Source organism: Syngnathus acus, chromosome 2 (assembly GCF_901709675.1).
Source record: "Syngnathus acus chromosome 2, fSynAcu1.2, whole genome shotgun sequence".
NCBI classification, from domain to species: domain Eukaryota; kingdom Metazoa; phylum Chordata; class Actinopteri; order Syngnathiformes; family Syngnathidae; genus Syngnathus; species Syngnathus acus.
Genome location: NC_051088.1, coordinates 11195381 through 11216557, shown reverse-complemented (window position 1 = coordinate 11216557; position 21177 = coordinate 11195381). Strand labels below are relative to the sequence as shown.

The 21177-nt window shown below is 41.8% G+C and overlaps 1 protein-coding gene across 4 annotated transcripts; it reads left to right on the top strand.

The window, feature by feature from the left end:
* Positions 1-1004: 1004 nt before the first annotated feature.
* src (v-src avian sarcoma (Schmidt-Ruppin A-2) viral oncogene homolog) lies at positions 1005-20963 on the top strand. Of its 4 annotated transcripts, XM_037273645.1 has the most exons (14): positions 1005-1392; positions 11545-11802; positions 12123-12222; positions 12864-12881; positions 14528-14626; positions 15086-15112; positions 15247-15350; positions 17225-17374; positions 17532-17687; positions 17826-18005; positions 18313-18389; positions 18679-18832; positions 18930-19061; positions 19238-20963. In XM_037273645.1, exons 2-14 carry the CDS (start codon positions 11553-11555, stop codon positions 19444-19446), a joined length of 1656 nt encoding a protein of 551 aa, XP_037129540.1. In that variant the 5' UTR covers positions 1005-1392; positions 11545-11552; the 3' UTR covers positions 19447-20963. The 4 variants fall into 4 exon arrangements, with proteins under 4 accessions (XP_037129540.1, XP_037129548.1, XP_037129557.1 ...); XM_037273653.1 differs by lacking the exon at positions 12864-12881; XM_037273662.1 differs by lacking the exon at positions 15086-15112.
* Positions 20964-21177: the final 214 nt, after the last annotated feature.

The following is a 21177-nucleotide window of genomic DNA, read 5'->3' as shown; positions in this document are numbered from 1 at the left end:
TCACCTAGGACCCGTTTGCCATGGGTGACCCTACCAGGGGCATGAAGCCCCAGACAACATGGCTCCTAGGATCATAGGGGCACGCAAACCCCTCCACCACGATAAGGTGACGACTCACGGTGAGAGGCGAGCTTAAAACTTGAAAAATAAAATAATGCATTCAAAATAAAAATACTTGCTTGTTTTTTATATGGATAAACTATTTATTGTCAGGTTTCACCGCAATTTATTTTTCAAGATTTGAGGTCTTCTTTTTTTCAGTTGCATGTTATATATTTTCAGATTCACCTTTTTTATTCAGGTTCAACTCTTGTTTTTTCAGATTCGCCTAGTTTTTTTCAGGTTCAAAGCTTTGCGAGTTGGATACTTTTGACCCGAATCTGGTGTGGGGGCGTGGCACTAGCTGAGCGGGGCGTGGAATCACGAGTGACAGCTGAACTGGAAGGCTTGGAACCACGTTTCAGGGAACGTAGGAACTAAAACAAATGAAACTTGACGCCTACATACGGCATAGTCATGACAATGGAAGCCTTAGAATTGAAGCCTGTGTCAAATCTATATTTAAATACCCATTTCTGACAGTACTGAGCTCAAAAACAGATCTAAGGGCTGTAGATGTAATGCCACTGAACAGAAGATGGCAGTGCTGTACAAGATTATATTATGTACTATTAAAAGTAAACACAGTTGTAGATCAATTGAGTAAATGTAAGGTTTTTTTTTTATCTTTATTTTCATTTTAACCAAATGTAGGATAATATATATAATAGTATTGGACATTTAAAAATATTTTGTCCAATGAAATTAATATATTAAACAACGAAAAGCATTCAAAATGTTTCAAATTTAATTTAATTTTATCGCCATCATCGTAATTTGGCCTGCAGGATCTCCGCAGACCATCGTTAAACGCGATCAGGGGTTAATTTGTGTATGAGAGGGTCAACCAATCAATGTTCGCCAGTCTGCTAAGGCCACGCCCCCTCTCCCCCTGCCTATGCCTCTGACACATCCCGGTGTTTTGAACGGAACTAACACTTCTTGGGCTGATACGGTCGCATATCCATGCATGAAAGCAACATTTTGTGGGGGACGTTTTTATTATTCTTTTGCCGCGTGAACATGTTCGCGCCAATTGGGAGCATCCCCGCGGTATGACCTCGGATCACCGGCGTCCCCTTTTCGACTTTCAATCGTGGCAGACGGAGTGTGGCTGTTATTGTTCGCCCACCCTCCACTCAGCCCCTCTTTTTAAAAAAAAGCCAAATTTGAGGAGGTAGGGCGTTTTGGGGTCTCTTTTTCACCCTTTTTCCTACGTGTACTTTAATGTTTTGACTTGAAGACGTGACCGGAACCAGGAGAGACCACCGCATACCTCCACGAGTGGGTTGGGTGAGTAAACTTGCGCTTGTCATTTAACTGGCTAGTCACTGCGTCAAATAAAAAATAAATACGAAAACAATTTGCTACACTTAACAACCTGTTTAGATCTTATATGGACTATATTATACCAAACGTGATGCGTTTTATTTCTCATATACCACACACTGGATTGATTTCCACCATCCCCGCGCAGGGGGGTACTCGGTTGAGTTACGACGTTTCGGTGTTACGTAACGAACACGTCATCGCGCATCACTTTGTGGCACGCTCAATCACCGCCGGACTTACTGGTTTTCCATGTGACAGTGGTATTGTATTGTATATATTCTAATGGGCTAGTATGTTTTAGTCCAGTTATTTACGTAAATTATCGCATTACTGCAAAACTACACTCTTCACTTGTGAGATTCAAAGAGTAAATGACGTATTTTGCATTAACACCTTTGTATTTTGTGGCTCGCCTTTGTTTTTTGTGTGGCTTTTTTGTTCGGCTTTTACCCAAAGAAGGAACATGTTCAAAGCCGATATAAAAGAACAAGTTTAACTGACATAAGCAGACTCAAATTAAAGTAGCAGTTTTATCCTGTATTAGGTTTGTTTTTATTTACTGTACATGCATGTTTGTATGGGAGTGTGGGGGGGGGGTTCCCAAAACTGAACAACTAGCGTTGGGATCTGCTTGAGTTTCATGTGAAACAACAAACCTTCCCTTTTCAATTCGGCCAATGTGTTGACCTCTGACATCGCAAATGGACAAAACTAAACCCCACAGACAAACGCTTAACATATGTTCCCATTCAAACTCAAGTCTTTCTATTTTCTTTCCTCGGTGCGCTTTCTTTTTTATACATTTTCATGCCTAGAAGTTTGGGAGAGGCTGCTTCAAATCATTCCTAGCACGTTTTTCCTTTCCTAAACCATTCGTACAGAGTTGTCATGCGGCCACGATTAGTCTCTTCCATGAAGCGTGACTCCATGGTTAAAGTATTGCCTCTAATGTGGCGTTAATGGAAAACAAAGCGTTTTGCCCAGACATCGTTGGTGCAATGGTGCGCCCTGTAATTTGTGGAAGGGCGGTCCCGACAGTTGGCGTGCACGTCCTCAATGAGCCAACCTGGTTTAGTGACTTCGGAACGTCCAATGTATTTGAAAATCTTTCTGAAGTTGACCCGCCCTGAAAAGTCGGACTTGTTCTTCCCTCGGTAATCCTCTCGGAAATGTGACCCTTTTTTTTTTTCTTTTTTCTGTGACTCGTATCAGAGAAGCATCAATACATTTTCAGTCATCATGCAAGCACGCGTCCATCTGCGTTTCAGTAGTGCATTAGACTAATCCCCACAGATTATGTTGGTAGTTATTTTTGTATTTTCTGACAGAATTAGGGATTTCTGGCAACAGGAAAACAGCATGTCCCCAAATGTTGCATTGAGCGTTTCTCAATGTACTGTGAGATTCTTCACCATTCACATATGTCAGTCTTTCCTAATGCTCCTTGGAATCCGATGAATGGCATGCAGCGAAAAGCCTCGAAAGGAGATCGGTGGGAAGGGGTTCTCGGGTCTGAAATTCCTGCTAATTGGCAGCATGGCTTTGGACTGGAGCCTTTTGTTCCGACTCCTCGCGGCTCGGCCTGCCCGTCGAAGTGATACGCTGGGCCTGCCTGGCATCAATGTGCCACTTGTTTCCGCAGCCATCCGGGCCCTGCGGCTACAGGACGAGTCACTTCCACTTTCAAAATTGCCTTTGTGCGCCTACTCAGAGAAGCGGAAACGAAATCATTTAGGGTTGGCCAGGCAGAGACTTGTTCTAATGCTGGACGATGTCATATTGCACACCATTGTCGGGACTATATTTACGTAACAAAACCATCAACCACACTGGACATGGACAGCTGCTGTTTTGGTTAGCAACTAGAGTTCCTTGAATGGGCCCAGCAATTAAATAGTAAACAATTTGAGGGAAGCGTTCATTAGTCGTAGTTCATAATGCACTCAGTGATTGGTTAAGCATGTTAATGAATGAATGAATAAATAAATAAATAAATAAGTGTGTGTGTGACATTTATCTGATCATCTAAACTGAAACAATTCATGGCAGTCTTACAAATGAGTATTAGAATAAGCAATATAAAAACATACAATATTTACCAGTGATGATAGACTAATATAAGATTGCAATCAGAGAAATGTTTCACTCTTGTACAAGAGGCTTACAATAGGCTTATTTCAGTATTGCAACAGTTATCGTACCGTGACATCAAACCGTGTGCTTTGAATATCATTACATGATACTGATACCCCAATGGTAAGAATAAAATCTTTTAAGTAGAAAAAGCCTGATCAAAATGCAATCGCAATGGCGAAGTATGTTCAAATGAAAAGAAGCAGACGTAAAACGGGAAACGTGCAATATGTTCAAGTCAAGGTCAGTTTAAAGCGAGACTACTTTGCTGTTGTTTCCCCTGTGGATGTAACGGTTCTGAAGTGAGCACACTGTAGCCGACAGCTTGCTGAGATCAACATTTGATCCTGCCAATGTCCCACTTTCCTTTCGATCAAATGAGGATTAATTGGCTCTGAGTTTGTGGAGGATATATTGTAAATGTTCTGATGTTATAAACTAGAGGAAGCTTGTTTGTTGGAGGAGAGAAGGCAGACCAACTCTAAACAGCTCGAAACACAATATTGTTTTTTTCCCCAGTGCCTAATACGTCGATCTCGCTGTCTCACTAATGGGGAGCTTCTTATTTTTTTCTGTGACGTTCTGTCCCAGTTTTGGTGCTACTTAGCGGCCGGTCATGGGGTCACCAACAGCACCTGTTCACACCTCTCCCATCCACTCAAACTTGCTTCTGTTGATGTGTTGGTGGCCTACTTTTGTTGTTTATACAGATGTTTCTTCTTGCCGTTTTTCTTGTATTCACATGATTACTCCCGCCATTTACAGGCCCGCTTGATTTCCATAAAAGCTGTCAATAGGCTTGTTTGGCGATTAGGAATTGTATGATGAATTGATGTATCAATTCTTGTATGGACTATGGGGGAACAAATCAGAGACACTTATTCTGCAAATTGAGTCAACTTCAGGCTTGATTGCAAAGGTTGCGTTTCTCTTTCTCACTACCTGAATGCCACACCACAAAGAAGATGGGCGATCCCAAACCACAGTCAAGTCAGTAGCTCTGGCATCAATTTGAATGGACTATCTGATAGATGTTTGATGGAGACAACAGTGGAGGACTTGTGTCTATCCCAGTATCCCTGGCCACTTCCTGTCCCGCAGCGTTGGGAATGAGCCAGAGTGACAGAGGCCACTCATCTCCGCTCAATCCACCCTCTGTGGCAAAGCTATCACCTTGGTTCCCATCGCTCTGTGTGGCTTCGTGACAGGAAAAGGCGTGTTTAGCATGAAGAAAGATGCCTCTGTGTCGCTTTGTGGCAGCGCAGCTGGACAAGCTAGGTCAGGATGATGACATGTTCATGCATGAGGCTGTGCATCCGCCTTCACCCGTGCAGTGTTATGTAGTCTATGCTGACCGTTGGTACTCAATTTATTTGCGCATATGGAGTGCTGTTGTGTAGAACAGAACATTTCTAAACTTAGATAAAACTTAAATTGCTTTACTGGAAACTCCACCAAACTTCAAATCTCATTCTGTCTGCTGGTTTGAATATTGAAATGGAGACTTGCTAAAACAAAGGAACCGTTTAGAAGGCGATAAGGTGAAATCCCGTATGGAAATGAAGAAGGATAACATGTACAGAAAAATAATAAGAATTGAATCCCCTTCTCGGTCCAAATTGTAGCTGGGAATGACGGGTCACAATTTGTTTTTGAGAAATCCTGACACAGTTTTATCCCTCAGTTTTTCTCCAAATGATTTTTTGTAAACAGCACTGGTTGCATTTGCATAATATTGTAAGGCAAGAGGCTCAACCTTGTGTTTTTGCCTGCATTTTGTAAAACTGAGCAATATTCAATTCTGGTCTGGTACCTGGGAAATGTAGTATATACGTATGTGTGGTGAAAACTGAAGTCACTGAAGACACAAACATCAGCTTTCTTTTTTTTAACACTAAATAGCATCGGGAGAAAAATAATGCAAAATCAGTTTTATTTGAAATTTGTGTCGGGCCAAATTCAGGAATTTGTTTTTAGCATGTAAAGGAAGCGTCCATTCTTTTAACACACATATGGACAAATAACACAAATAATTAACAGTGGCCCCAAACGTCAGTACTGTATCATCGATGAGCAGATCAGGCTTCAAACTTTCCTTGGTCCCTCTGCGAAGCGATTGCATCATAAACAGCTAACCTGCGTGGCTCTCCACACACGGTGAGCTGACAGACACCATACCTGCTTTCTGCGCATTCCTGCCGTGGGCCGTACGAGCAGGCGTTAAGTTTAAACTCGCCTCGGCATTCCTGAATGATGACTGTGCTTCATGTCGCTGCTGCACCATACTGGGGAATGTCACAGCACATGCACACCTGGCTCACATATCTGAACATGTTTGCAGTTTGGGTTGATCCAGCATGTTTGGACCCCCTCCCACCGCACGTATAGCGTGTACCTGGGCTGAGGTCATGAAGGCATTTCTCCAAAATGAAATTACAGTTAATAATGCCGCTTGCAAAGAGCATACATTTAAATAGCATTTCACTGCTCCCCCTTGCAAAAGCAAAAAATAACATTTTCTAAAATGGCCTGGATATGTTCTGAGCCTGAAATCCAAAATAATTTAATGTATGTCATACTTGGATTAAGAAGCGTGGGATGTGCGGGGGTGGGTTAAATCCATGAATTTGCAGTTGGTGCCAGCAGTGTTTGTTGTTTGGAAGTGGACATAGAATTCTTCCGTAAGCTTCAAGACAGCTGCTGCTGCCACCAGCCCAACGATGTTATATGATTTGAAGGTCAGCTTAGTGGTGACGTTTGGCAAACAAAAGGTGGTTTGAACATAGTTCACTTGGAACAAAAAAAATCCACCCACATGACCATGATCCTATAGTGGAAGCCCAAACACTGCCGGCTCCTGAGAGGCTGGAATGTCACTCAGGAATGTTTGTGCTCTGGCGATTGACGAAGGCATCACACTGAATGTAATTTGTCCAGGTGGTCTCACCATCGTTCACTTTCCAGAAACTCATTCCTCTTTACATGAGATGGCATCATTCATCGGTGCTGCGTGTCGATTTGCGGAATGCTAGGAATTGCGTCCATGGCAACTGCAGGGATGTTCATTTGTGCTTGGAGCTGTAAATATTGACTTTACCTCCGGCCCAAGCCGGTATCGGTCCATGACGTCGGGGTGGCACTGTTGGCTTTGTGGTTGGGACTCATGCTCAGGACTCAGCAAAATCCTCCAGTCGGGGCATGTATTAAGAGTCTTTTAAGAGTCAAGCTAGCGCTTTAGCACTGTGGGCATTTATTTGTGCGAATTGTCCCACTATGATTGGCTTATTGGCCGAAGTGCGTCTGCTCCCACTACCTTAGGGTGACGCTATGGCTCTTTTCAGCCGCTTTGGTCAACCATGTGAAGTCTCAAAACAGTTTAGCATTTTTCAAAATATATCAACAAGAAAGGGAAACTGGTAACACAGCTGGATTTAGCTCAAAGCTTGACTTAACATGCAAACTACCTGTTGTTTGTGTTGCACCAGCTTCTTATAGTCGAGTTTGTAGTCAAACATTGTGGAGCACGTTCAAATCCGCCACATCCTGAATGATATGCACTAATGAACTAAATTGAACTGGGAAGTCGTGAACAAATTACAGCCTGCCTAGTCGCACCAGTCAGAAAATGCTTTATGAAGAAGATAAAAACATTCATGACTCACTCCAGAGCAGGGGTGTCAAACTCATTTTTGTCACGGGCCGCATTGTAGTCATAGTTTCCCTCGGAGGGCCATTATGACTGTCAATGTCTTCTATATACATACAGTATAGGCTACACAACAAACTGATGAATAACTAGTTTTGAAATCAGAGACTCGTAAAAACTGTTTAGTTTAAAAAGAAGAACGGTAATAAAAAATTGCTAGCAATAGCTCTCTTTAAAAAGTGAAGACAATTTGTAATTGTAGTAATGACAAAGTCGTTGCAAAATTTGTCTTTGCGGGCCACATAAAATGATGTGGTGGCCCGCATCTGGCCCCCGGGCCTTGAGTTTGACACCTATGCTTCAGAGTTCAGAGTATTAGTCGCATTTATTTTACGGAAACCAAGACCTATAAAAGTAACGTTTGTACTCGCACCTAAAATCCCTTTTCCCAAATCGTTGGTGCGTTTGGATACACAATACAATACATATGCTAACTCCAGCACACCCGCGACCCCCGTGGGGACTAAGCGGTTCAGAAAATGGATGGATGGTTTCAAGTGATGCCTTCTGTCTAGTTTGGTGTTTGTATTTACTCACTACTACTATTGTAAATGAGTTGTGGTAAAACAAGTAGTCACTGAGACAGCACTGTGCAGTGAGGAAGGAGCAATTGAATGTATCAGTAATTCTAACTATATACCCGTTTTCAGTCAGACCAACCCAATTGTTCTCATTTTGAAAAGTATGTTAAAGTAGTGAATGCACAACACGCTTGAAGAGGCTGTGTACCAAAAAGATCACTTGACACACACTACTTTACCTCAGTTGGCGGCACAGGCGATAGCAAAAGCTGTTGGGTGTACTGTCAATGTTAGTTGTGCAAACAGCTGAGTTCAAGGAGGAGAATAAGCGAACATGCTGACATTTAACTTGGACCATTGCTAGGGTGCGTTCATTATTAGCTGAAACAGGATCGAGAGTTCTCGCAGCGATCAGACTGGTCTTTCCAGTTTTGTCATTGCAAAGATAGTAGTGTTTGTTGGCAGGCCCCGATGGAACGCCGTCACGGGGTTTAGCCAGTATGCTAAGGAAAAAGATGGTGACGATCAGAATGTAAACAAGAGCGTTTGGATCATGTGGCAAATTGCTGGTGCTGACCCAGGAATGACCTGGTAGTGTTGTAATTACATGACGGAGGGTATCAAAAATGAAGGAATGCATACAAGTGGGTCGACATAAGGATCACAAGCCACAGACGTTGTAATCTGTGAACCCCCATGACTCGGCAAGCCGTTTGCAGAGCACTGCCACAGAGAAATGCTAAAAAGGACCACATCCGTCTCCCCTGGAAGCAACGATTCAAAGGCAAACATAAACGCGTCAGTTTGCATTTTGACCACAGGAACAAGCTGACAAACTGGTTTGTTGGTTTCACTTCGGCCAGTCCACCTATGATGTGCGCTTATGTAAATAAATGCGTTGAAACCAGAGTGTTATCTTCACTTCAACTGCCGCTTCATTTAACCATTAGAGGAAGCTCATTTGTTTGTTTGACTTAAAGCAAGAATGGGACTTCCATAACGGCTGCATCTCTGCGCTTCTGTTTTGTTTTTTGTTTTTTCCGTTTCTTTTTGTTATGAGCCCAGTTTTTATCAAATGAGCCTCAACTGTGACTGACATTTTAATTTGGATTATTTCTGCTATTTTAATAGTACAAAATAATAGGTGAGGAAATGTACTAAAAAATGTACTCGTGTTTATTTTCACATAAACGTGTAACTTTAGGCAGTACCCTAAAAAGAATAACAGGTTTTTGAGTGAATCATTTCTTTTTATATTGCTGTACAGTTAATCAGTATGTGCTGAAAACTGCATACTGCACAACAAAACCCAACAAAATACCAAATGCTGTAAATTAATCAATAATCAAAATTTGTGTTAAAAATGTTTTGTTTCAGTCTTCAATAAATAAATAAAGAAAAAAAGTTGATGCTTGTTTTGGTTAATTTGGGCTTCAGTGATTTAACTGTCGCAGTCAATGTTCAGGGTACCCGCAACGCTGGTAGAAATGAAGAATACTGTTGTGGTTTTGGTCTCAGCGCACAAGCCTGAACTCGCTTCTTCACGAGTTTCACCATCCGTCAGTCTGACTTGACTTTGTTTCATCCTCACAGCGGGGAATATCTTCTCATCAAGTCTGCATACAAAATAAAAAAACATCTGAAGCAAGTTTGACCAATTTTGACGTCCTGATAGATGAAACGAATGAGATGAAAAGAAAAATTGAAGAAGAGCCATGTCGTCTTCATCACTAAGATCAGACAAATATGAACTGATGATAAGGGCTGTGAATTTTCAACCGATGAGGATCACAACACTGCTCCTATTCTAATGACAGAAGAAGTAACATTTTTTTTTCAGTCCCAGGTTAAGTAAAGCATTTGTACGGGAAGAGCCCCAGCAGCATGACTGAAAGACTGCTTTTGGTATTCAACCAAAGTCCCTGAAGACTCCAAGGATTTGAAGCTCTTTGCCAATCCGTATGCATAATTAAGCAAACCCCTCCCCAAGCGAGCAAGCACATGCCCCCGCCTTGCCACAGGGATTTTTATGCAGCCCAGCCTCCCTCTGTTGTAGAATCTATTAGCCCTAAATGAGGCTAACGTTATTAGCTAACATACGCTAACACACATGCTTCCGTTCTGTCCAAACGCAATATTGCCCGTCTCCATTTATTTCCTGTTCCTGCATGCTTTTCAAAGCCAGGAAACCCTCAAGCGATAGGATTTGTGTGTGTCTTCTGCAGTCAACTGAAATGGCATTCTGTGAATTTGGAGTTTTTCCTATAGAAAATAATAGAAATTGTAATGACATATTCCGTGAAGCAATTAGAAAACTTTTTCTAAGCAAGGCAAGTGTTTTATTGTTAAAATTGCTTCGCTTGAAAATGTTAGCGGGTTAGTGTGACGTAGTCTTGGTTAACATGACGGCCTTTATGCTTACGTGGGTTTTCTTCAGATACTGCAGATTCCTTCCACATTCCAAAAACATGCATGTTTGCACGACTCTGACTTCTGGTCATGGAGTACAAGCTCCTCTTGAGTGAGGCAGACATGGCAATGAAATGAAAATGCACGGAGTGCTCGGCAGGCTGAGCATCTTGGCGCTCCCTGTGGGCACTCTGACCCCTGCCAACTTGTCACTATAGCTCCCAAATCAGCCTTCTCTGAAAATTAGCTTTTCATAGCAGACCCCCTGTGGTTATATCCGTCAACCATAGCGCTGCTTTGGCTTAGTGTAATCATATTCCCACACTAAGCTGTGATTACAGCCCCGTCACGAGCGCTATATAAAGCATAATGGGAAGAAAAAAGATGCACTGATCCAAAACGGACCGTTGCTCCGCTGTCTGTTCTTCATATTAACCTTTCAAGTTCTGCATTTATTAGCCAGCGTTATCTGTCGACCTTCACTCCAATAAATGAATTTAGGGCAACATAATTCAGTGTTGTCGTTATTTCAGCCCACAAATTGAAAAACAGAAGCTTATACTGGAAAAGCATGTCATTCAATTGTGATCAACCTAATAAGTTGGCCTTGGTGAAGGTCTTTGTTGTACTGAGTGGTATTGTGGTTATTATTGTTTCCCCTGCAGTCTTGTAAATAATATAATCAATTATTTCAATCGACTCACTGCTTGTGTAACGGTTCACTCTGGCTTCCGTGTCGGAAGCAGTATACAATAAGCAGTAGAAAAAAATGGACGGATCATTTGAGTTGGTGAGTTGCATGTGCACACGTGTGTGTGTGTGTGTGTGTGTGTGTGTGTGTGTGTGTGTGTGTGTGTGTGTATGCGCGTGCACTCACGTGTGTCAAATGTGAGGAGCAGCAGCTGATGTTTGGTATGTAGCCAATGTCCTATGTCCTCAGCCCCTCTCTGGAACTTTGTTTTGGAACATACTCAAGTGTCAATTGAAGACTTTTGTATTTTATGGCAAACAGGTTTTTGTTAGTGTTGTCTTTATGCAGCCCAGAAAATTGTCTGGAGTTTGTAGTTTTGGCATCTGATAAATTTATTTAATTATTTCGACACCAGGTAATCTTGTTCTTCCTCATGCTTAATAATTTTATGTTGTATATTGTAATTTGCACATCTATTTCTATGTCAAAGACTATTGAAAAATAAATGTACTTCTGTTAAAATGGGTCACCACTTAAAAATATGGGTCCGGATGAGAAACTTTGATGGAGACAACTCATTATAATTGTATTGTATAGTGGCTACAATCATCACCTCATTTCCCCTCCATCTCCTGTCCTTCAATGCCCTCTAGTCCTCACAATGGGGGGATCCAAAAGTAAACCCAAGGAGGCAGCTCCACGCACCATCAGTCTCGATGCCAACCTCAGCTCCGGGGGAGGGCTTGGTGGCCACCACCTGAACTCCGTCCACCAGTCCTTAACTCCCAGTCGGACTGTGGACGGCGGCCTCGGTGGCAACCACTCCATGAGTAATAAGGCCGAACTGGCCTTGTTCGGTGGCGTGGACAACAGTAGCCTCAACTCCTCTTCGAATAGAAACACACTAGCAGGTGAGACACTTTTGCACAAAACTGCAGTCTCATTCTTTTGCTATCGATTAGTTTGTTCTTGATCGATCTTGAAACTCATGTTTCCATAGGAAATAATTACATTCAAACGTTCATATGGAAAAAGCTTAACATTATCTTAATTTTGAGAAGTATGGGCTACTCCTTTTGAAACATACACAAGGCCAAAGTAAAAGCAAAATATGCAAGTTAATTCATGGCTGCTCGCTGAAGTGAATTATTGTGAGGTATGCTGACCAATGTTAATTGCACATCCTCAGGAACTCCCGTCACGCACTCACAAAAGTTTTCTCTCCACACAGGAGGTGTCACGACTTTTGTGGCATTGTATGACTACGAGTCTCGAACAGCTTCCGATCTATCATTCAGAAAGGGAGAACGTCTCCAGATAGTCAACAACACGTAAGGAATATTGATATTGTCACATTTTTGCCAATGTGGGGTTTTTTTTTTTGGGAGGGGTTACATCTCAGAGGGCTTCGCAAAATAATATGTGACTGAAATCATCACAAAGTTGATTCCCAAGAAAATATTTCAGGTTATTTTAACATAACTTCTGATGATTTCACATTTGCTGGGAAGCTTCCTGATGTGGTCAAAAGAGGTTGTGTGGTTCTGGCTCTTTTTAATGGGGGTGGGGTCGCTTCATGAATCAATAGATGTTTAATGAACCTTGTGCTGCTTAGCCACTATCTATCTGTTGACCTAGAAGGTGGCGCTAAGTACAATGGTGAATTATTGCTACATCTGTTCCCCTTGAGAAAAAGACCTGGATCCGTATCTGGTCAAGTATGATAATGAACCAAGAGTTCTTAAGATCCTCATTCTCCTCCTCAGAGTATTGTTGTACTCAGTGACCTAGGAGGTTGTCACATTGAGAGTGTGTGGCCCTTGAAGCATGACAAGATTTATCAATATCCGATTGAAGGTTTTAGCATATTTGCTGCTATGCTTTTCTGCCGCTGCTTATAACTGTCGCTTCTCTTTCCGCCCTCAAACCCCTTTGTCATCATTTCTCTTCTTCATCCATCACATTTTCCTAGGAGGAAAGTGAACTGCAGGTTTGTGAAGCTGCAATGGAATTATATTCAAGGGTGCTTTCACACAAGTGCCATTTATTCTGGATTAATTAAACTCAAGTACATTTTTCCCAAACCCAAATGCAGACCAAACAAACTGAACAATATACCATGCCAATTCAACGATTGCAAATTGCACTCAGTGAATTTCCACCTCATTCTTAACTCATTCACTGCCATTGACAGCTATAGACGTCAAAGTTCCACTTTTAAGATGTGAATGGGTTCAAGTCAACAAGGAATAAAACTTGTGTATATTAGCGCTGTTTCACTCCCTAGTCCCCGATTGACAACTTTCTGTGTGAAAGCATCCTGAATGTGCTGCCTGCTGACGTGTTTGCTTGCATTACTCAACGTTTGCATTATAAATTTGTCCAAGCCACACTGGCCCCGCCCCTCGTCTCACGTTTGTCTGAGACTTTTCAGCACTTTTGATGTTCATTGCAGTGCTGCAAAGCTTCAGAGGCTGCTCCCTAATCATGCTAAGCATACACACACAATCCTGTCCCATTGTCATACCCACGTTTGCTCGTGTTCTCCTATTGTGTACAAATTAGGGATGGGCATTTAGAAAAATTTCCATCCATTTTTTCAATGATTTTTATGTTCATTGTTTAACTAATGCATTAGACCACCTGTAATGGAAAAGAGGACAACACATCATTAAGTGATTTAATGAAAACCTTTTCTAATGAAATTAAAAAAAAAAAGTCTTAACTGAATCCACCTTTTTATAGCTATACAGGGTTTCAAAAATTGGTTCAGAAACTCAGTAAAATAAGTATAATTGTGTGCTTTACCTTTTTTTGTAAAACAGTACATTTAAAAAGTCATTGCTAAAAACGTTTTGTAACTAGCTGCTTCTTGGGCTATGACTTTAATAAACACCTCTGAAATGACAAATTTATTATTCTAAATATTTTGGAGTAAATAATCTTCCCATTGTCGTTCCATAAATTAGTTCCACAAATGCTATGGTTTGGTCATGCTTACAAGATTGATGTTTAAAGTATGCTAGCTTTTTTTAATTTATTTTTTAAATATTGTCGTTTCCAATTTTACACTGATGGAAGCATGACTTAATAAACTAGTTAGATGTAGCTCATTTGATTGTGGCACTATTTATTTATTTTTTTTAAATTAGAAACTGGAAAAAATTTAGAGCGTCTCACTGGTGAGTTATTTTTAGAATAGTCCTGCGAGGTATTCATTTTGTCCTTGAGGGCTATCGTACCAACCTGCACCATGCTGAGGCTTCCCCAACATGGTCGAAGCATAACAAATATTTCAAGCTGTGTACTAGCCATTACGGAAACAATGTTTAAAAGCATATTGTTTTCCTTCAACTATTTCTAGAACTATGTCTAGAAAATTGGTTATTGGTATTCCAGTACAATACACCTCAATTGCTTCTGCATGTTATGACCCAGCAACCTAAACCTGTTGATTCAAAAGAAATAGTAGATTGATACATTTCCACACTGACAGAATACTGATCAAAGCTCTACTGTGTTTACCATGTCCATCCCTGCTAGTGCGCAATCATTTCCATTTGACCATCCCAAATATTCCCACTGTCCAAGTTGTGTGTGCTTTTGAACCTCATGTCACTTGTGTTGTCATTTCAGAGAGGGTGACTGGTGGCTGGCACGCTCCCTGGCCACCGGAGAGAGCGGATATATTCCCAGCAATTACGTTGCTCCGTCCGACTCCATCCAAGCAGAAGAGTATAGCATTTTTCTCTTGGTTTTAGCTTCACTTTTCTATTTCCTGCATGTCAACCTGGTTCTCATTAGCACTAAGGCATTTTGTTAATAATTTACTAAATGGAAAGACGTTGACAAGCCTGGCTACTGACTAGCTTTGCTTATTATGAAGGATGGTCCTTGGACTTGGACCACATGACTGGAGTCACATCATCAAAAGTCAAACTAATTAGTCAATTATGACAAGCTCAGAACACGAACCTAAGAACCTTTTTTTGTAATCTATGATTGAGTAATCATATCCTCCATACTTGCATGTCAAACAATTTCTTTTTGCAACTGTGTCCCCATTCATTTGTCTGTACAATACGTTTCCTTCCTCCTTTCATTCTCACCAAGAGGGAATGCTCAGTGTTGATATGCTTAACTAACCTTCTTAAACGTCTCCTTGTCTCACCTTTTGCCTTCCTTCTTCTGCAGTCATCTCTCACTGACTGCAGAGTCCAGGTAAGCGGCTCTTGTCATGGCATTGTGTGTGCATGGATGTTGCCTTCTTCTTATCTTTAACACCAACTCACTCGGCCTTCACCAACCAACTCTCTTCCTGTGCTTTTTGTTTTTTCCCTCGTCGACCAAACCAGGTGGTATTTTGGCAAGATAACCCGCCGTGACTCGGAGAGACTGCTGCTCAGTTTGGAGAATAGAAGAGGAACATTCCTGGTGAGAGAAAGCGAAACCACCAAAGGTGAGTTTGCAATATGTGCAATTGGAACCGGAGGAATGTAACTCACAGTACAAACTAAACCTTAATACAGTAGAAGCTAAGGTCAAACACAGTCTGTTAGGATGCTTAACTGTACAGACATTTATAGATTGTATTTGAAACTTAATAGCTTTAATATCAACACTAGCACAGATTGCAATTTTCAGGAAGTGGTGAGCTAAACGCTGTGTGTCTTGACGCCTGTCATAGTTTGCCCACCACCCAAAAATGTACGCCTCGTGGGTAATTTAAAACGTGACACTGTAGTGTAGGAGTGAACCCGCTTCACACATGTATTGGCCAACAGTCAAGAATTGGATAGGATTTCATGCCTTTCTCAGCGGTGGTCAGGAAGTAAAGTGACACCTCTCCCATAACCATTTTTTTTGTTGACAGCAGGTCCAGAAAATGTTTGTAATTACTTTTATATTTGGATATCCAAACTGCCTACCCACCATTGAATTCACCCAACCAGTATTTTTTTTTGCTGCCTATTTCTCCAAGTGTGTCTTTAAACAAGCTGTTCCGATTTTGGCAGCTCTAAACTGGTCACCATGTTAATGCAAAGCTACAGTGAGTATAATACTTACATTGGCCAACCGAGCATCAGGGGGCTTTATTGAGAACAGGCATTGTAAGGAAATGGTTAGATTAATTAGAATTTAAACAATCATTTCATTTGTAAGGACAAAAACAAAACGCCAACCATTGAATTGTTGTAGCTCTTTATACAGCCGCATTATTTTGGATCTTTTCAGGTTTATGCGAATCCGCTTAAATTCCATGAAACGTCTCTCCAGACATGTTTGAACAAGAAGGGTGATAAAGCTTTTTTTCCCCTCAGCTGTGCGGGCCTAACTTGGGCAGATGGGATAAGGTCCGATGAGATGCCTGTAGGGCATGTTGAAAAAGATGCTTCCGATAGGCCGCATTCTCCCTTCGGGTTCAGCTGTTTATGTATGTGTGTGTCCTATTTCTGGTGATTAGGCCCTGCTTCAAATGAGAAACAGGGACAGTTTAGGGAAGTCAGAGGGGAAAAATGACTGTGAGAAGGAGCAATGTGGAGGTCCTGGCTGGCTGGCTGGCTGGCTGGCTGGGTAAGCCAGACAGAATTAGGTCAGTGTGGAGAGGAGGCCTGTTTAACCACGGGCCATTATCGCCCACTTTATACATGTGAAGAAGGTGGGGGGCATTACCAGGGTCTGGGGGGTGGGCTGTCATTCAGACGTTTCACTTGATTGAGATTGCCCTCTAGTGGTATAGACACCGCATTGCATGTGATATTCACGGTGGACGCACACTATGGCTCTCTCAATTTCTTTCTGTCTCTATCTCTCTCTAGGATTATTTCTTTGGGGGGTACTGAAGAATATGCCAGGGTTTCCGCAAAACAAAGCCTTTTTTTCTCACAAAGCTTACAAAAAATCTTCAAAAAAACGCTGATGAAGATTCCTATATGTTCGGGGGATATGTGGAAATGTTGAAAAGAATTCCCATAAAAATCTGAAAATTCCCAACGTTAATTATATGCACTGGCACCTGACGGGGTCCAAGCATAATTCAGGAGGGGGAGGCCAGTGCCCCCCTCCCCTAGCTTTGCCAATGCCTCCCATACCACATCTACAATCATTTCTGAAGTACAAAGCGCACATAAAAAAAAGCCGCAACAGCAGCAACCAGTGATGTAATTTCCAAAATGGCTGACAAGAAAAGGCTTTAATACTTTATGACTGCCTGTCACATAGTATCACATGGTGCAACAGCATCGCGTTGCTTCATTTGGCTGTTTTTACGAGTGGAGGTGTTTGTAAATATTATTAGTCTTGATATTTGTTGTGCCGTGTTTCTCTGCACAGGTGCCTATTGTTTATCTGTGCTGGACTACGACAACACCAAGGGGCTGAATGTGAAACACTACAAGATCAGGAAGTTGGACAGTGGCGGCTTTTACATCACATCCCGCACGCAGTTTAGCACTCTGCAGCAGCTTGTCAATCACTATCGTAGTAAGTCAGTTAGCATTATTGAATCCTCATGACTTTTAATATTACATCGTGAAAATGTTCAACCAATCTTCATTATCAATTTTAATGGCATTCTGGTGTCACTTCCTGTGACCAGTGTGCCATCACTGACACTGTTTGTTGTCTCGTGTGTCTCCAGAGCACGCTGATGGGCTTTGCCACAGTCTGGCAGACGTTTGCCCAGTGCTGAAGCCTCAAACTCAAGGCTTATCCAAAGATGCCTGGGAGATCCCCAGAGAGTCCCTTCGTCTCGACCTCAAGCTTGGACAGGGCTGCTTTGGAGAGGTTTGGATGGGTAAGCATGGCTTTTCATCCAGCCCGATTTTACTATAGAACTATGAAAAAAATCTGGTAACTTAATGAATGACTTGACACGGTGGTCACAGTCCTATTTCTTTTTACGAGTTGGCTGCTTGAACTTGTCCTCTATCAGGAACATGGAACGGTACAACCCGAGTGGCAATCAAGACTCTGAAACCTGGCACTATGTCCCCGGAAGCCTTCCTGCAGGAGGCCCAGGTCATGAAGAAACTGAGGCACGAGAAGCTAGTCCAGCTTTACGCCGTGGTGTCAGAGGAGCCCATCTACATCGTCACCGAATACATGGGAAAAGGTTTGCGTGGATTTTGGTTGATTAGTTATGCAATGTCTCGTCATGCTTCACAATAACACAGTTAGTTTTCTGCCTTCGTCTGATCTCTTTAGTTCCTGCAACAACAAAAAAAGCAATGGGCCTCCTGCCTTGTCTGTAACTGACCTTTATATAAGATTTATTGAGGTTTGGGCTTGTCTTGTAGAAACATTTTATTCTTCAGATTCAACATTTTGAATGACTGTTGCCAAAATGCTAACTTGTATACTACGTGGGAACCTTAACCAGTGTTGTAATGCTATGTCACTTTCCGTGTACCTGTCTACAGGTAGCTTACTGGATTTCCTCAAAGGTGAAATGGGCAAGCTGCTCCGACTCCCTCAGCTGGTTGACATGGCATCACAGGTCAGTGGAAATAATTTAGCCGTATCCTTATTTGTCTGTGTCCTTTGTCAGTTTTATTGTGTGAATGAATGTAAGTGTATGTCAGCCACAAATAGTTGTCACTTGCCTTTTTATGTCATTTTTGCATCATCATTCAAAGGACAGACAATGTAATGGTCATGTGCCAAGTGACGGGTAACAAATCGTACACAATTAGAGAATGCATGACGAGATACAATGTGGTCATCTGCAACCGTGCATTTGTAGGAGGACTGTTCTGATTTGGTATCTGGTTCTTCTTCTTGGTCAGATTGCTTCAGGGATGGCTTATGTGGAGAGGATGAACTACGTGCACAGAGACCTGAGAGCTGCCAACATCCTAGTGGGAGATAACCTGGTTTGTAAAGTGGCTGATTTTGGCCTGGCTCGCCTCATCGAGGATAACGAATACACAGCCAGACAAGGTCAGCAAGGATTCGACCTCCATCTTGAATCTCCACATTGGGGATACTGGCATTCATTTATTCATGTGAGCTATGGCTGTGTGAACTTGTTGCGCAGGAGCCAAGTTCCCCATCAAGTGGACGGCTCCCGAGGCGGCTCACTACGGTCGCTTCACCATTAAATCTGACGTTTGGTCATTCGGGATCCTGCTGACCGAACTGGCCACCAAAGGAAGAGTCCCATATCCAGGCAAGACATCTTTATTTAGGTCGTGTTTGCTCGTCTTAACAGTGGTACCACTGAGTTATGTTGGAAAAAAAGCCCAACACAGCTTAAAGCAATTGAAAGAGCAGACTGAGCCAGCAAAAGATTTCTCTCCTATCATGTGTTCGGAAAGGTGCCAAATTTACCTCGCCCTCTTCCAGGTATGGTGAACCGGGAGGTTCTGGACCAGGTGGAGCGCGGTTACAGGATGCCGTGTCCAGCGGAGTGCCCGGAATCTATGCACGAGCTGATGCTGACATGCTGGAGGAAAGAGCCCGAGGAGAGACCCACCTTTGAGTACCTGCAAGGCTTCCTGGAGGATTATTTCACCTCCACTGAGCCTCAGTACCAGCCCGGAGAGAACTTGTGAGGCAGCGTGCACGTGAAAAACGTCGAACCGGCCTCAATGGCAGCAACATTTCAGTCCAATCAGCAGCAACTTCAGGTCTTGTCCAAAGCGACTGCCTCGCCAAGGAGTGATCCATTCGTGCTCTTTGCTCATACACCAGTTTTTTTGCATCACCCCGGATACTTGGCCTCTTTTCTCAAGCTGCCGATGTTGACACAATATAAACATTGCAAAGTGGCACTGACATTGTTTTCCTCAAATCCCTGTTGAACACTGGCTTGTCGTCTTCCATTTTTAATTCTGATCAACAGACCGCCATCAGCGGGATGAGTTCAGTTGCGAGAAAAAAAAAAAATTGCTTTCTTCAACAATTTATTTTCGGGTGTGGCTGACACCCTGCGACTGGAGGCAAAGTCTGTCTCAAGTTAGTTTAAACAAATGGCTACTGATAAAAGTTCATCTCAGGATGGAGAGGAGCAGAATTTTGCAGCAAAAACATTTGTGCCAATTACATTTTTCTACTCTCGTCCACTGTGCAAAGGTACTAAACTGACTCTTTTCACATGATTAAAATGTACCAACTTCTAGCATTTGAATCAAAAACAGAAGAATATTCATTCACATTTCCCTATTTTTGAGACCTCCCCCTTCCGTTTTGTGTGCTTTCCAAGCACAACCATACACTGTAACTAATGACCCTCATGATCATGTGTTTGTGCCTCCGATTAGCTAGTCGGTAACCCTCCCAAACACGTCATGCATGGCAAATTATTTGGTTTCTTAATTAAATGTAAATATTATGACTTATAATTTGTATATACAGCATACATATACATCTTTATAATTTATTTCATTTTAAAAAATAACATTATAGCGGCAAATCTGGGCCACACGCAAAAGAAAACATTAATTTCAAGACATAATCTGGTAGCTGCAAGAATGATTTTTTTAACAAAATAAATCTTAATATTGGAATGCATTCACAATGTTATGAGAAAAGTCAATCTTGAAGTAATGGTCTTAACATACGAGTCATATATTTTCTTGTAATACTGCAACATTATTGCTCATATTACAATTTTCTTCTCATAATTTTACGACTATTCTTATGACATAGCATCTCTTCTGTAATTTTATTCAATTTTTCTTTTCACTGTGGCCATCCAATGCTCCTTCATACATAATCTATAATCTTTGCTGAACTTTTCTGAATTATATTGCATCTGATGATATGCTTACGATGAAAACAGTTTTGCGTTCCGCGTACGATTATTTACGCATGTATCCAGTGTCTGTGAAACCTTTATTGGTTGTTTTGGGAGACAAGAAAAAAACAAACATCTGTACTGATCCACCAGCCGTACATGTTTACATGTTGATTATGTTGGCAGTCATTCTGTTGGAGCATGAGCAGGATGGTCGTCATTCAAAGGTACGCTCGATTGATGTAGCAACACAAAGATTGATTGCTTCGAGAAGCAAAAATGTTGAAATATACATGCACAAAAAAGGGCCATATTGCAAGTATGCTGCCTTGTCAAAAAGCCAAGGACAGTTCCTGTGGGATTCTGTTGGTCTTTACTTCGACTATGCAGATGTTTTTTTTATATATAAATTGGTGATTCCGCAGCAGTACATACTATTTTCTACAGTATTCAACGGGAATGATGAGATTATAGCTTTTTGATAACTCCTCCTGAATATTGTTCCGATTTTAGTAATTTGCTCGAATTAAAAAAAAACAAAAAAACA

Bases quoted from the DNA above. Each gene is read 5' to 3' on its own strand.
- src (XM_037273645.1), top strand. From the start codon at position 11,553: ATGGGGGGATCCAAAAGTAAACCCAAGGAGGCAGCTCCACGCACCATC. The intron at 18,006-18,312 runs GTTTGCGTGGAT...ACCTGTCTACAG, and splicing joins CACCGAATACATGGGAAAAG to GTAGCTTACTGGATTTCCTC. The intron at 18,833-18,929 runs GTCAGCAAGGAT...CTTGTTGCGCAG, and splicing joins CGAATACACAGCCAGACAAG to GAGCCAAGTTCCCCATCAAG.